Source organism: Myotis lucifugus, unplaced genomic scaffold, assembly GCF_000147115.1.
Source record: "Myotis lucifugus unplaced genomic scaffold, Myoluc2.0 scaffold_366, whole genome shotgun sequence".
NCBI classification, from domain to species: Eukaryota; Metazoa; Chordata; class Mammalia; order Chiroptera; family Vespertilionidae; genus Myotis; species Myotis lucifugus.
In genome coordinates, this window is record NW_005871414.1 from 971531 (window position 1) to 985277 (window position 13747).

Sequence of the window (13747 nt, forward strand, 5' to 3'; positions counted from 1 at the left end):
CAATTCCTGGTCAGGGCAGGAATGACTCTTCCCCCATTATTCTTCTTTTTCAAAATTGCTTTCCCTGGCCCTGACCGGTTTGGCTCAGTGGCTAGAGCGTCAGCCTGTGGACTGAAGGGTCTTGGGTTCGATTCCGATCAAGGGCATGTATCTTGGTTGCGGCACATCCCCAGTGGGGGGTGTGCAGGAGGCAGCTGATCTATGTCTCTCTCATGGATGTTTCTAACTCTCTATCCCTCTCCCTTCCTCTCTGTAAAAAATCAATAAAATATATATATTTTTAAAAATTGCTTTCCCTGCTTTTTCATATACATTCTGAAATAATAACCTTTTCTATGTCTACAAAAAAAATCTTGCTGGGATTTTAATAGCAATTCTGTTAAACCTATATGACAATTTGGGAAGAACGGACATCTTTACTCTGTCTCAACCCATGGAAGCACTTAGTATGTTTCTCCATTTATTTAGGTCTTATTTGATTTATTCATTACTGTTTTATGTTGCTTTCAGCATGTAAATCCTATACATGTTTTATTACATTTACACTTATTTCTCAATTTTTTGAGCGAATGCAAATGGTATGCTATTTTCAACTTCGGGGTTCTTTTGTTACTTCTAGTGGACAAATACAATGGATATTTGGATGCTGATCTTATAGCCTGAGACATTGCTGAACTTATTTAAGGAGAGTTTTTTGGGGGTTTTTAACGATTTTTTGAAAGCATTTTCTTGTGGACTATCATGTCATCTGCAAATAGGGACAGTTTTATGTCTTACTTTCCGATATGTGTCTTTTATTTTCTTCTCTTCCTTGCTGTATCAGCTAAAACTTGCACCCTGATGCTGAACAGCAGTGGTGAGAACACACCCAGGCTTTCACCATAATTATACTAATGACTGTAGGTGTTTTGTGGTAGCTACTCTATATCAAATTAAGGAAGTTCTCTATTCCTCTTTTTCTGAGTTCTTATCATGGATGGCTGCTGAATTCTGTCAAACGCTTTTCCTGTATCAATTGACATGGTCATGTGACTTTTCTTCTTTAGCCTGTTGATATAGATTATGTTGACTGATTTGCTAACGGCATGCCAGCCTTGCACCCCTTGAATCAACTCCACTTGGTCATGATGAATTATTATTTTTATATATTGCAAAATTCTATTTGCTAATATTTTGTTAAGGACTTTTACAACTTTATTCATGAGAGAGATTGGTCTGTAGTTTTCTTTTTTTGGCATTGCCTTTGTCTGGTTAGAGCAATACTAGCTTCATAAAATGAATTGGGAAGTGTTCCCTCCTCATATTTCCGGAAGAGATTGTGTAGAACTGGTGTTAATTCTTTCTCCAGTGAAGTCTTCTGAGCCTGGAGATTTCTTTTCCAAGAGCTTTCAAATTACAGATTTGATTTCTTTAATGGTTATAGAACCACTCAGGTTATATACTTCATTTGGCTGAGTGTTGGTAGCCTGTGGCTGTTGAGGGAAGTCTATTATAGTTATCCATATTTTTTGCTTACCATGTTCATTCTTCCTGATATTCCAAGATTCCTTCTCTTATTGATTCCTTTCTTCCCAGAGAATTTCCTTTAGCCATCATTTCAGGGTAGATGTACTTGTGAGAAATTCTTTGTTTTCCTTTATCTGAGAATGTCTTGATTTCCTCTTGATTCCTAAAGTGCATTATCCCTGGATATAGGATTCTGGGTTGATTGTTCTTTTCTTTCAGCACATAAAAAAATGTTGTGCCACTTCCTGTAGATGAGGAATTTCTCATCTAAACGAATATAATAGATAAGGTGTCATTTCTCTTGTTGCTTTCAAGCTTTTACGGTCTAGTTCCTTGAAGTCTGTCTAAGACAGCGGTTCTCAACCTGTGGGTCGTGACCCCTTTGGGGGTCAAACGACCCTTTCACAGGGATCACCTAAGACCATCAGAAAACACATATAATTACATACTATGCTTTAATTATGTTCAATTTGTAACAATGAAATTGGGGGTCACCACAACATGAGGAACTGTATTAAAGGGTTGCGGCATTAGGAAGGTTGAGAACCACTGGTCTAAGATGTGGCTCGGTGTGGACTTTTTTTTTTTCTTGGTTTTTTATCTTGTTTGGGTTTAGCTCAGCTTACCAAAGTTGGGGAGTTTTCAGCCATTATTTCTTTGAGCATTATTTTAGCCCCACCCTATTTTTACTCTCCTATGACATGTTAGATGTTTTGTTATCAGCCCAAAGGTCCCTGAGGCTGTGTTCATGTTTTTCAGTCTACTTTCTTTGTCATTCAGATTGGGTAACTTTTATTGTTCTATTTTTCAGTTTGCTGATTCTTTTCTCTGTCTTCCCACTCTGCTATTGAGCTCTTCCAGAGAGTTATTTCAGTTACTGCATTTTTCAGTTCTAAAAATTCCATTTGGTTCTTCCTTATCTATATCTTCTACTTCTTTGCTGAGATTTTTTTGTGGGTTTTTTTTCCCTTTTGTTTTGAAGTGTGTTTGTAATTGTTTGTTAAAGCCATTTTTATAATAGCTGCTTTAAAATCTTTATCAAATAATTCTAACATCTCTATTCCCTCAGTGTTGGCATCAATTGATTGTCCTTTTCCATTCAGTTTTAGATCTTCCTGGTTCTTGGATTGGTAAGTGATTTCTGCTATTTAAACCTGGATATTTTGAGTATTATGCTATGAGACTCTGGGTCTCACATAAACTTTCTTTGAGCTGCCTTTTTATAGGACCACTTCAGCAGGGGAAGGAAGGGAGCAGGCCTTATTACTGCCAGTGGGGGAGGAAGTCCAGGCTCCCTATTCAACCTCCACTGATACTCAAAGTGAGGGGGGCTTCTCATTACTGGTAGGTAGAGGTGGGAGTCCCAGCTTTTATTAGGCCTCCCCAACCTGAGGCTGGAACGGGCAGGAATGCCTCATTGTTACTCAAACGGCCTCTGCTGACATCATTGGGGTGGCTTCCTTATCTGTGGTGCAAGTCTAGGCTCCCCATTTGGCCTTTGCTGGTGCAGTGGGGCCGCAGTTTTTGCTGGAGCAGAGCAATGATTGTCTAAAAGTGTTCTGCCCTGCTAGGCTGCCCTTTCCCGGTCTTCTGGCCAGAAAGAGTAGGCTTTTGTTGGGGCTTTTTGTGTTTGTGCCACTGGTATTTCCAGCTTGTCAGCTTCTTCAGTTCCAAGTCTGGGATACACGAGGCAAAAGGAAAACCAGGGAATTCATTACTGACAGTCCTCGGGCTCCCAGGTCCCCAGCTGGTTTGCCTTCTTCTCTTTCAGAGTCTTCTTATGTTTGTTCTGTGTAAAATGCTCAGGGATTTCAGGTGTACTTAGTGGGAAGACCTGGAAAAAGTACTTCAACTCCATCTTCCCAGAAGCACAAGTTCAAGTATTATTTCTTTTTAAGTTTTTCATTGTGGAGGATTCCAAGCCTATGCAGAGACAGAGAACTACGTACCTATCACCCAACTTCAACAACGACTAACTCACGGCCTGCCTAGCTTCACACCTGCACTCCCGCCACTTCCCTCTTCCTGTGTGATTTTGATACAAATCCTAGTCCTCATATACATCACTCATAAGCATTCACTATGTATCTCTAAATGATATTTCAGCCCTAGCCGGTTTGGCTCAGTGGATAGAGCGTCCGCTTGTGGACTGAAGGGTTCCAGGTTTGATTCCTGCCAAGGGCACATGCCCGGGTTGTGGGCTCGATCCCCAGTAGGGGGAGTGCAGGAGGCAGCCAATCAATGATTCTCTCTTATCATTGATGTTTCTATCTCTCCCTCTTCCTTCCTCTCTGAAATCAATAAAGAAATATATTAAAAAATAAACAAATAAGTAAATGGTATTTCAGAGTATCTACATCCAAAAAATCCCATAAAAAAAATTAACAGTAATTCTTTAATATGATGAAATATTGTCAGTGCTTAAATTTCTGATTATCTTGTAAGTGTCATGAATTTGTTTCAACAATCAGCTGAAGCAGGATCCACATAAGGTTCATATATTACAATTGATCGCTAAGTCTCTCAAATCACAATCTCTATGTTTCTCTCCATCTCTTCTTTTCCTTGTCACCAGTCTGTTAAAAACACTGAGTCATTTAATACTACACTCTGGATTTGTATTAGTTTTCCAATAAATAATTGACTGTAAAATACTGGTGGTAGATTATTATATAGTAAGATAATATTCACATATTGTTAGGTAAGAAATGCAAATTGAAGAAAACACATAGTTGGAATTCACTTCCAAATATAAATAGACTAGACTAGACTAGACTAGACAGGAAAAGAAAAGAAAAGAAAAGAAAAGAAAAGAAAAGAAAAGAAAAGAAAAGAAAAGAAAAGAAAAGAAAAGAAAAGAAAAGAAAAGAAAAGAAAAGAAAAGAAAAGAAAAGGAAAGGAAAGGAAAAGAAAAGAAAGGCTGGGAAGGAACACCTCGGAATGAAGGGATGGGAAGCAAGCTTTCAATTTTCATTGTCTACATTTTTCTTTTGCTTCAAATTTACAGGGTGATCACATCATTTAACAACTACATTTAAACATGCACTTCATAAATTCATAAATACCCACTCCACCTGACTCCACAGCCCGAGAGCAACTAGCTCTGCAGCTGATCCAAGACCCTGGCTCCCCATGGCTGGCTGGGCGGCTGAACCATCCACCTGCAATCGCTGGGAGCTACGCTCACCGTGCAGACAACCGAGACTACTCAGCACGAAGAGGGTTTACGTCTTGCTGTGCAGTGACTGCTCCACAGAGAACGTGGGTTTTGAGAAAGGTTCCTGCTTTGCTCAGAGTCGCACGCCTGCAACCTCGGAACCCACAAGGAAGCCCACGACAAAAGTCTGTTTGTGGCTGCAAGTTTACCTCCGCCCAGCCCTCTCTCCTTCAACCCGCTGGAACTAAGTCAGGGCTGAGTGAACAGATAACCAGCAAGAGGTAACCAGCTGGTAACTGCAATCTAGTCCACATCCAGAAGAGAAAATAAAGCCAACCTCAGAACCTTTAGAAACTAGAAGATGAAGCGTTCCCCATTCCTTGGTTCCGTTGGCAGACATGGAGCAATGTGGCCACACAGGAAAGAGCGCAAACTGTCCCTGCCCTTGGTCTCACTATGGGACAAGTAATGTCTTAAGGCCCCACCCATGTGGCCTCATGTGTGACCCTGTTGCCTTGCTCCTTAAAAAAAAAAGTTAAACCTAGAATAACCCTATGATCTAGCAATTCCACTTGTAGGTATATACCAGCAGCAACTGAACATATTTGTATGCCCATGTCCACAGAGCATTGTTCACAATAACCAAATGTCCAGTGACGGGAAAGTAGAAAAATAAAATGTATTATATTCAACGGAGTATTACTCAGCTTCATAAAGGAATGAAATGCTGATACGAGTGAGAGCACAGATGAACCTTAAAAACATGGGAACAAAGGGACAAATATCATATAATTCCACTTACATGAGGAACCTAGAATAGGCAAATTTGCAGAGACAGAATGGTAGTTGCCAGGGGCTGAGGGGAGGGGAATGGAGAATTATTATTTAATAAGTTCAGAGTTTCAATTTGGAAAGATGAAAAAGTTCTGGAGATAAATAGTGGTGAAGGTTACACAACCATGAATGTACTTAATGCCACTGAATGGTACACTTAAAAATGGTTAGATTAGTGAATGTTATGTATATTTTACCACATTTGTATTGTGGTAAAACACACACACACACACACACACACACACACACACACACACTTCTTAAAAGGTGTCTGCACCCTGGCCAGGTAGCTCAGTTGGCTGGAGCACCATTCCATGCACCAAAAGGTTGTGGGTTCAATTCCTGGTGAGGGCACATACTAGGTTGTGGGTTCAGTCCCTGGTTGGGGTGCATATGGGAGGCAACTGATTGATGTTTCTCTCTTACATTGATGTTTCTCATTTACATCAATGTTTCTCTCTCTCTCAAATCAATAAACATATTCTCAGATAAGGATTTAAAAAATTTTTTTAAAGGTGTTTGGTCCCTAAGTACATAACACAAAGAGGCAGATAAAGGAAAAAGCAGTGACTAGCCACATTCCTAAAGTATAACAAGTTGTCACTTTTTAGAAAATAGCAGTCAGAGGAAACCATTTCACATTAACAATGGGGAAACTGGCCGGCCACTGATAAGGTTACTGCAAACAAGCATTTGGTGCCTTGGTCAGATTCAATTTATTTTACCAGTTATGTTGACAAGAGATTTATTTGGCTGTTTGAGCTTTATTTGCCATTTAGGAATGGCAAAAAAACCTTTAAATTCAGAGATTAAATTTTAACCTTTAAAATCAGAGATTCTTTGCTGCAGCCACCGCCTTTGGTACGGCTTACAGAAAGCACCTTTACAGCAAGCACAGGCACGCTGACCTGGGAGAGACTGCACCTGGGGGAGGCCCTCAAACAACATATAACACAACAGATTCACAGACCCCACCTCACTGCCAAAGGGACCTCAAATGGCACGTGGGTTTGTTCCAGAGCAATCGAGCCGTGTTCTGGTCTAAATCGTGCTAAAAAGACAGTGAGAAGGACCTGGCCAGTGAGATTGAGACGACACATGGTCATCACCACTCCCTGGCTGTAGGTCATCCTTCGACTAAGCTCAGGCCTAGTACAGCAACGCTATCTTCAAAGGGACGGAGCGTGTGGGACAGCCCACAAGACAAGTGTTCTGGATTCTTCAGAAAGTTAACGTCATTTTTTTAAAAAGTTGGGTGAAGTTATTCTAGATTAAAAGAGTCTAAAGACAAAAAAAGAAATGTAGTAAGTGAATTATAATCAAATCTTGGTTTGTAAAATAACAAAAACTATAAAAGAATTTTAGGACAATAAACTTGAAAACAAAATTATCAGTTGGCATGAAATTATTATTAATTTTCTTATGTGTGATGATGAATATTGTGGTTTTATAAGAGGATGTCCTATTGTAGGACAGACAGGCTTGGCTGATATATTCAGGAGTAAAATGTCACCATGTTTCCAATAACCTCTCTCTCTCTCTCTCTCTCTCTCTCTCACTCACACACACACACACACACACACACACACAAACACAAACACACACACGCACACACAGAGAGACACATATACATTCAATGCGCAAAGGGCGAGAGAAAACTATATTAGAATGGTAAGAACTGTAGATTCTAGGAGAATATGCAACATATTTTGTGTATCTAAATGTTTTCCCAATTGTCATTAAGAAATACAATGCAGCCCTGGCCAGGTGGCTCAGTTTGTCAGAGCGTCATCCTGTACACCAAAAGGTTTCAGGTTTGATTCCCAGTCAGGGCACATACCACTCCTATAGAAAAAGAAGCAAGTTGTATCTTGCTATGCTGATCTTTTTTTTTTTTTTAAATATATTTTATTGATTTTTTACAGAGAGGAAGGGAGAGAGATAGAGAGTTAGAAACATCGATGAGAGAGAAACATCGACCAGCTGCCTCCTGCACATCTCCTACTGGGGATGTGCCCGCAACCCAGGTACATGCCCTTGACCGGAATCGAACCCGGGACCCTTCAGTCCGCAGGCCGATGCTCTATCCACTGAGCCAAACCGGTTTTGGCAACTATGCTGATCTTTACCAGAAATCACACTGAGTTGAAATACAACTGTTCCCCTGGGAAAAAAAAAAATAGCGTGCTTAATAACTATGCACGGGGCCAGGTGGGTACTTGAAATATCGGGGGGTAGGGGGGAGCACTCTGTAAAGTACATGGTTGTCTAACCACTATGTTGTACACCTGAAACAAATACAGAATAATATTGAAGGTGAACTGTAAATGAAAACAAACAAACATAAAAATTAGTTGCTTAAAGTCAGGTGCCAACCAGAACACCAAGTGCCTCAAAATGCCTTCAACCCAACATAACGTTCTGAGCAGAACACTCCTGGCAGCTGCATAAACAGGATGTCTTAGCAAGGAAGTGTCTGCCAGGGGTTATCAATAGCTCCCACCCCATCTGGAAATCTGAGCAGCTTTAGCACAACCAAAGGAAAAGTGAATCATTGGCCAGAAGACCCAGGCTCCTGTCTCCCACCTCCCACTCCCGGTGGACCACGCCTCTGATTCCTCATCTGAAAAGTGGGACAATAGTCCTTTCTTCATCCCAGGGTTGGTGCATTAAATCACAAAGCAGCAAACCCATCAGTCTCTGGCACATTACACCAGCAGTGTTTCTTACAGCCTAGATTCACAAGGCAGAACAGGATAGTCATAAACAAACCAACAAACCAACAAACAAACGCTGATGACGAAGGCCTGTAACGTCTCCCAGGGTGTAGCCTACATTCTTGGTTTTGAGAACCGTCCTCCTGAAGCCACATCATATTCTCTAAGACCCAAGGGCAAGCCTCAAATCCAACACGACCGGTGCTTACCTCTGCCATAGGCCCGGGCTTTCTTGGGGTTGAGTTTGGGTTTCAGAGGAGCCCCGGGCTTGAGCTTGGCTTTGGGGAACTGGGACAGGTACGTCATCACCGAGTGCTCATCCACATCCGGGTGAATGATTTCTTCAGGAGTGATGACCTAGAACAGCGACACGGAGAGTGAATGCCACAACACATCAAGGTATTGAAGTTTTTACAAACATCTCTTACACACTACAAATAATAAGAAATTAAGTGAACTTCATCAGGCGCTATGCCAAGATCTGTGTGTTTTGACCTTTGAGAGGTGTCACCATTCCCCTTGGAAGCTGGGGACCCTCTGCGGACAATTCTCTATGTCATTCCCAGAGTACATACTTTCCCTCCACCCCCGAAATAACCCACTCACTCCTCTCATCAAACTTCCCAGTGGGATAAGTACATCAGGGGAGGAGGATGAAGGAACAATTACATATGAGATTAGCACACTTAGAAGCCATTTAAAAAATGGAGAGGTGATTAATTTCTGCAGATATTCATCTTAGGAACGAGAGTATTAGTCAAGTTATAACCCATGCTGGCCAGGCAGCCTCCCTGCAGGCACTGCAGACTCAGTTCTATCACCTGACCCGGCCCCAAATAGCACCCAAAATCCTCCTGCCCCAACAAGAGGCAAGCCACACCTCTTGAGATGAACAGAAGACTCGGTCTCATGAACAACATATGTCCCTAGCTTTCCTGTTCCCGTGGTTAAAAAACAACAACAAAAAACACAGAAATCATTCTGATGATTAGCCTGCCCCACCAAAATAGCCATTTGGGTTTGTATAATATGTTTCATACTATGGAGGACGGGCGGTGATTTGGCGTTTCGTCTAGGCAGCTCCTTCAACAACTTAACAGTGCCAACATCACATGAACGTCAAAAGGAGATGGTTTTAGGTTTAAGAGATGAAAAACATACCCCGCCACTTCCTGACGATGGAAAAGCCAAGAAACGGGCCATGAAGCAGAGACACGAAGCCAAAACCAAACCAAAGAAATAGAGGCAAGTTTTTCTACCTCCCAAGGGATCTCGTTACAAAATGCACTAAACTCAGCTCTGAACACCAACTCAGACCTCAATGAAGCCTGTGATGAGGTCATCCACCCACGGCACTGGCTACCCACAGCTTTTCTTGACCAGGGCTTTGAACGTGGGAGTCATGGTGTTCATTGTGAGAAGGAAGGGTTATTTAGACTCCTTGGAAGGGCTTAGAAGAATCACCCTCAATGTGGCTACTGCAGATGGTACCTAAGACTTACCAAGTTCTCTATAATTTCCAAGTTCTCTTGTGATATTTCTATGATAGGATTATGGGCAATACAAATTCTGCCACAATTTTCATTAACTGTAGGTTATCCTGGTTTACATTTCTTTTAAGTTCTAAGTTCCATGATTTCTTTCCAAAGAGAATAAAATTTAAAAATTTTTTAAATAGGTAAGAAGTGATTAAATATTGATTTCTTATGATCCAACCTAATCATTAGTGTCCTCATTTGCAACCCATTGTCCAAAGATAGCCTTTGAAATTTTTGGAGCAGAAATACTAGAAAATTTGCCACATGTGACCAAGAGTAAAGACTTTTGGATGCTCTACACGGACCTAAGTCAATAAGAACCTATTATTATTGGTAAACTGAGGAAGACGGGAGCGTGCCACAAGCAATACTCTTTGAAGGTTAATGCTGAGGAGGTCAGACAGCCTGCCAGACTCAAAGAAACACCCATCCAGTCCCAAAACAAGCCGGAGGGTGGGAGCAGAGCTCTGGGAGGGGGCGTGCGTGCATGAGTACCTGTGGGACACCCAGCCAGTCGTCTGCCTGCTGCATAGCTTCTCGTGCATTATCCACGGGCTTTCGTGGATCCCAGGATTCCCAGTCTGGGCACAGACCTGTTAATATAACACAAGAGATGCTGTTAGTATTCGCTGACGGAAGAGATTTTTGAACTTGCCAATGGTGCAAAAGCGGTCTGTCATCAGTAGAAACCATATTCATAATTTTGAATTTTGAACTTTTCCTGGTCTAGTGATATACGGTGCAATATTCTTGTGAAGGCTGGGTAGGGGTAACAAGATGATTTTGCCCAACCATAGGCTGAACTTGCTTAAGGTAGGCTAGACTGAGCTATATTTGATAGGTAAGGCATATTATATGCTTTTTTGAATTTCAGTATTTTCAACTTACAATGGGTTTATGGGAACATAACCCGATAGTAAGTCAAGGAGCATTTGAATACACTTTACAGGCAAAAAGTATCATGGATGTGGGTATGGAAGGGTAGAACTATTCTGTCTTAGCTGAGAGTCTCCTTGAGGATGTTATCTTCTTGCATTAAGACGGGGGTTAGCTGCCGAAACCGGTCTGGCTCAGTGGATAGAGCGTCGGCCTGCGGACTGAAAGGTCCCAGGTTCGATTCCGGTCGGGGGCATGTGCCTGGGTTGCGGGCACATCCCCAGTGGGAGATGTGCGGGAGGCAGCTGGTCGATGTTTCTCTCTCATCGATGTTTCTGGCTCTCTATCTCTCTCCCTTCCTCTCTGTAAAAAATCAATAAAATATATTAAAAAAAAAAAAAAGATGGGGGTTAGCCACTCCTTACAGGTGTGATATCAGCAAACTCAGCCTGTAAAACCATCTGGCCCTAGTGCCTTTTGCAGGAGATATTTTTCAACCTTCCACTCTCACACTTCTGTACCCTGGTCACCAAATGTGTGGGGTTCACACCAGCTGGGTGTCCTACAAGGTACCTCAATTCTGACTATCTACCTGGAGGTAGTAGCATCAGATCCCAAAGCTGAGAGCTCAGTCCCACAAAACCGCACTCCCTCTTTCCACCCACCTGGGCTTCTGACTGACCAGATACAAACCCACAACTCCCTCCCGAGGTTCACTCATTTCCTGGAGTGGCTCACAGAACTCAGGAGAACCGTTTACTTACTAGATTACCAGTTTATTACAAAGGGATACAACTCAGGAACGGAGAGATGGAAGAGATGCACAGGGAAGGATGGGAGTGGGAGAAGGAGGGGGAATGTCCATGGCCTCTCTGAGGGTGCCGCCCTCACAACCTTCATGTACTCACCAACCTGGAAGCTCCCTAAACCCCACATTCAGAAATTTTGAGGAAGCGTCATTACTTAAACGGGATTGATTCAATCCCTGGTCCTAGTGATGAGCTCAATCCCCAGCCCCTCTCCCCTCTCTGGGGGACAGAAGAGAAAGCTGAAAGTTCCAATCCTCTAATGGGTGGGTTCCCTGGACAACCAGCCCCCATCTTTGGGGCTTTCCAAAAGTCACCTCATTAACACAAACTCAGGTGTGGTTGAAAGACACCATTATCATGGTTCTTGTCACTTAGGAAATTCCAAGGGTTTTAGGAGCTCAGTACCAGGAAAGGGGACAAAGACCAAACATATATTTCTTATTTTAAGTCACAATATCACAATCCCATTCTTGGATATATCTAAAAAGACTGAACTAGCATCCTGTATAATTAAAAAAACCCACTTGCTAAAAGGCCAAACCTAGAATTATCTCAAAAACCTTTGAAAGCACAAGAAGTATTTAGGACTAGAGTAAAAATCCCCACATTTAAACTGGAAAGAGGTTTCCTAAAATGAGTCTCTGGATGCAAGCAAGGATGAGGGCACTGGGCAATGGCCGGCTGCTGAGCTCCGAGTTACTTCTGATGACTCAGCTTACAGAATAAGGCCTAGAATCAGCCCTCCCCCAGTACCCAACTGACACCAGACAGTTCTGCTCTGAGCATGTTGAGAAGCACTAGCTTACTAAATATTAATGTGCCCAGCACATGCATAGCACTCAGTAAATGGAAAATATGGTTATTAGAGTTTTTATTAAAAAAATTTTTGAGCGATACATATAAACATAGGCTCTGGCTTTTCTATTGAGTGTGTACCAGCAAACTCTACCCATCAATCTAATCCCTTCATGAGGATAATTACTGTCTTGGGGCATACTCAGCTACTCAGGAAAGGGTGGAAAAGGCTCCAACTGGATCCTGACCAAGCCCTATTTCATAGCAACACAGAAAGAAAAGGGCAGAGAAAGCCTTATATAGTCAAGCCAGTGGTCGATAAAAATGGGTACTTTCCGCTCAATGAAAGTTTTTAGATTTTCATGCCAAGCCACCTAACAGGCCACATGTTTTTGCCAAAGGCTACGGGAAACTAGGCACCAACTGTGGGAAGCAGCAGGACTTTGGAGTCTAGAAGCTAAACCCCAGGCCTGGTCCAAGCATTGAGGCCTTCACTGGGAATTTGGATAAGTAACTGAATTCAATGCTCAAACAAGTCCATGGCTACACCTATAAGACATGCCATTGGAAAGGTAGATGGAGTCATTTTCAGTGCCTCTCACTATCTTACAATGAGCCAAAACCAGGAGAAATTCACCAATCACAGCAAACCTAGCATTCCCAATGAAAACCCAGAAGTTTAGGGCCCATATACCCCCATCCCAAAGAGATGGCTTAGGTAACCACGGGGACTTACCTGGAGCACAGCTGTCTACCAGGGCACCCAGGGCTTTGCCGTCTTGCCAGTTCTGGTTAAAGTTGGTGATGGGCAAATAGGGGATCTTGTTCTGAATCCATCCCAGCAGCCTCTGCTTCGGCGTCTGCTTCTTGGCATCGTCATCCCCTTCATCCTCCCACACGGGCATGGAGATGGAGTAGTGGAGGATCAGGGTCCATACCAGGCCCAGGATGAGTTTCAGGTTCCCATCCACGATGGCTTTGCTATCTGGGGAGAGAGGCCAAGGCTTGGTCATTCCTCTGGGTTGCACAAGGGTGGATCATGCTCTTTGTAAAAAAAATGGAAATGAAGTCCTCATCTGTTAGAGAATCGTACTGAATCATTTAAGAGTGAAAGGATACAATGCTGGAATTTGCTTCAAAATATCTGAGGATGGGAATAGGTGAAGTAAGATTCCAAAATGTTGTAAACTGGTGGCCTCGGTACATAAAAATGCATTATGCTATTATTTCTGCTTTTGTGTATGTTTGAAATTTCCCATAATAAAAAAAAAAGTTTTTAAAAGTCAAGTGTGCGGTATTCCGTTTCAGGGGAAGACCCTTTACCCCATCCTCCTGCAGGACAAACCGTGGCTTGTCATTCAATGGCCAGATCTGGCGGCTGGTGGCCCTTCCCTCCCACCAGCTCTGTGCCTAGGACTCCTCAGCTTACCACATCCCGTCCAGGACTGTGAGCACCTGCTGGGGAGAAATGGAGCGCTTCTTCACCTTGGAGCTCACCTCCCTGTCCCACCCACC

At 42.5% G+C, this 13747-nt stretch overlaps 1 protein-coding gene across 10 annotated transcripts in view; it reads right to left on the bottom strand.

The window, feature by feature from the left end:
• FLNB (filamin B) overlaps positions 1 to 13747 on the bottom strand; it is a 134852-nt gene that overhangs the window by 70053 nt on the left and 51052 nt on the right. For all 10 annotated transcript variants that reach the window (XR_002832320.1, XR_002832319.1, XM_023765008.1 and 7 more), the window contains exons 2-4: positions 12969 to 13217; positions 10248 to 10345; positions 8424 to 8571 (exon numbers count right to left, since the gene is read on the bottom strand). Coding sequence is in view for 8 of the 10 variants with exons in the window: in XM_023765008.1 (XP_023620776.1) it covers positions 8424 to 8571; positions 10248 to 10345; positions 12969 to 13217 (495 nt within the window). In the remaining 2 variants the exon portion in view is untranslated. The remainder of the gene's footprint in view (positions 1 to 8423; positions 8572 to 10247; positions 10346 to 12968; positions 13218 to 13747) is intronic.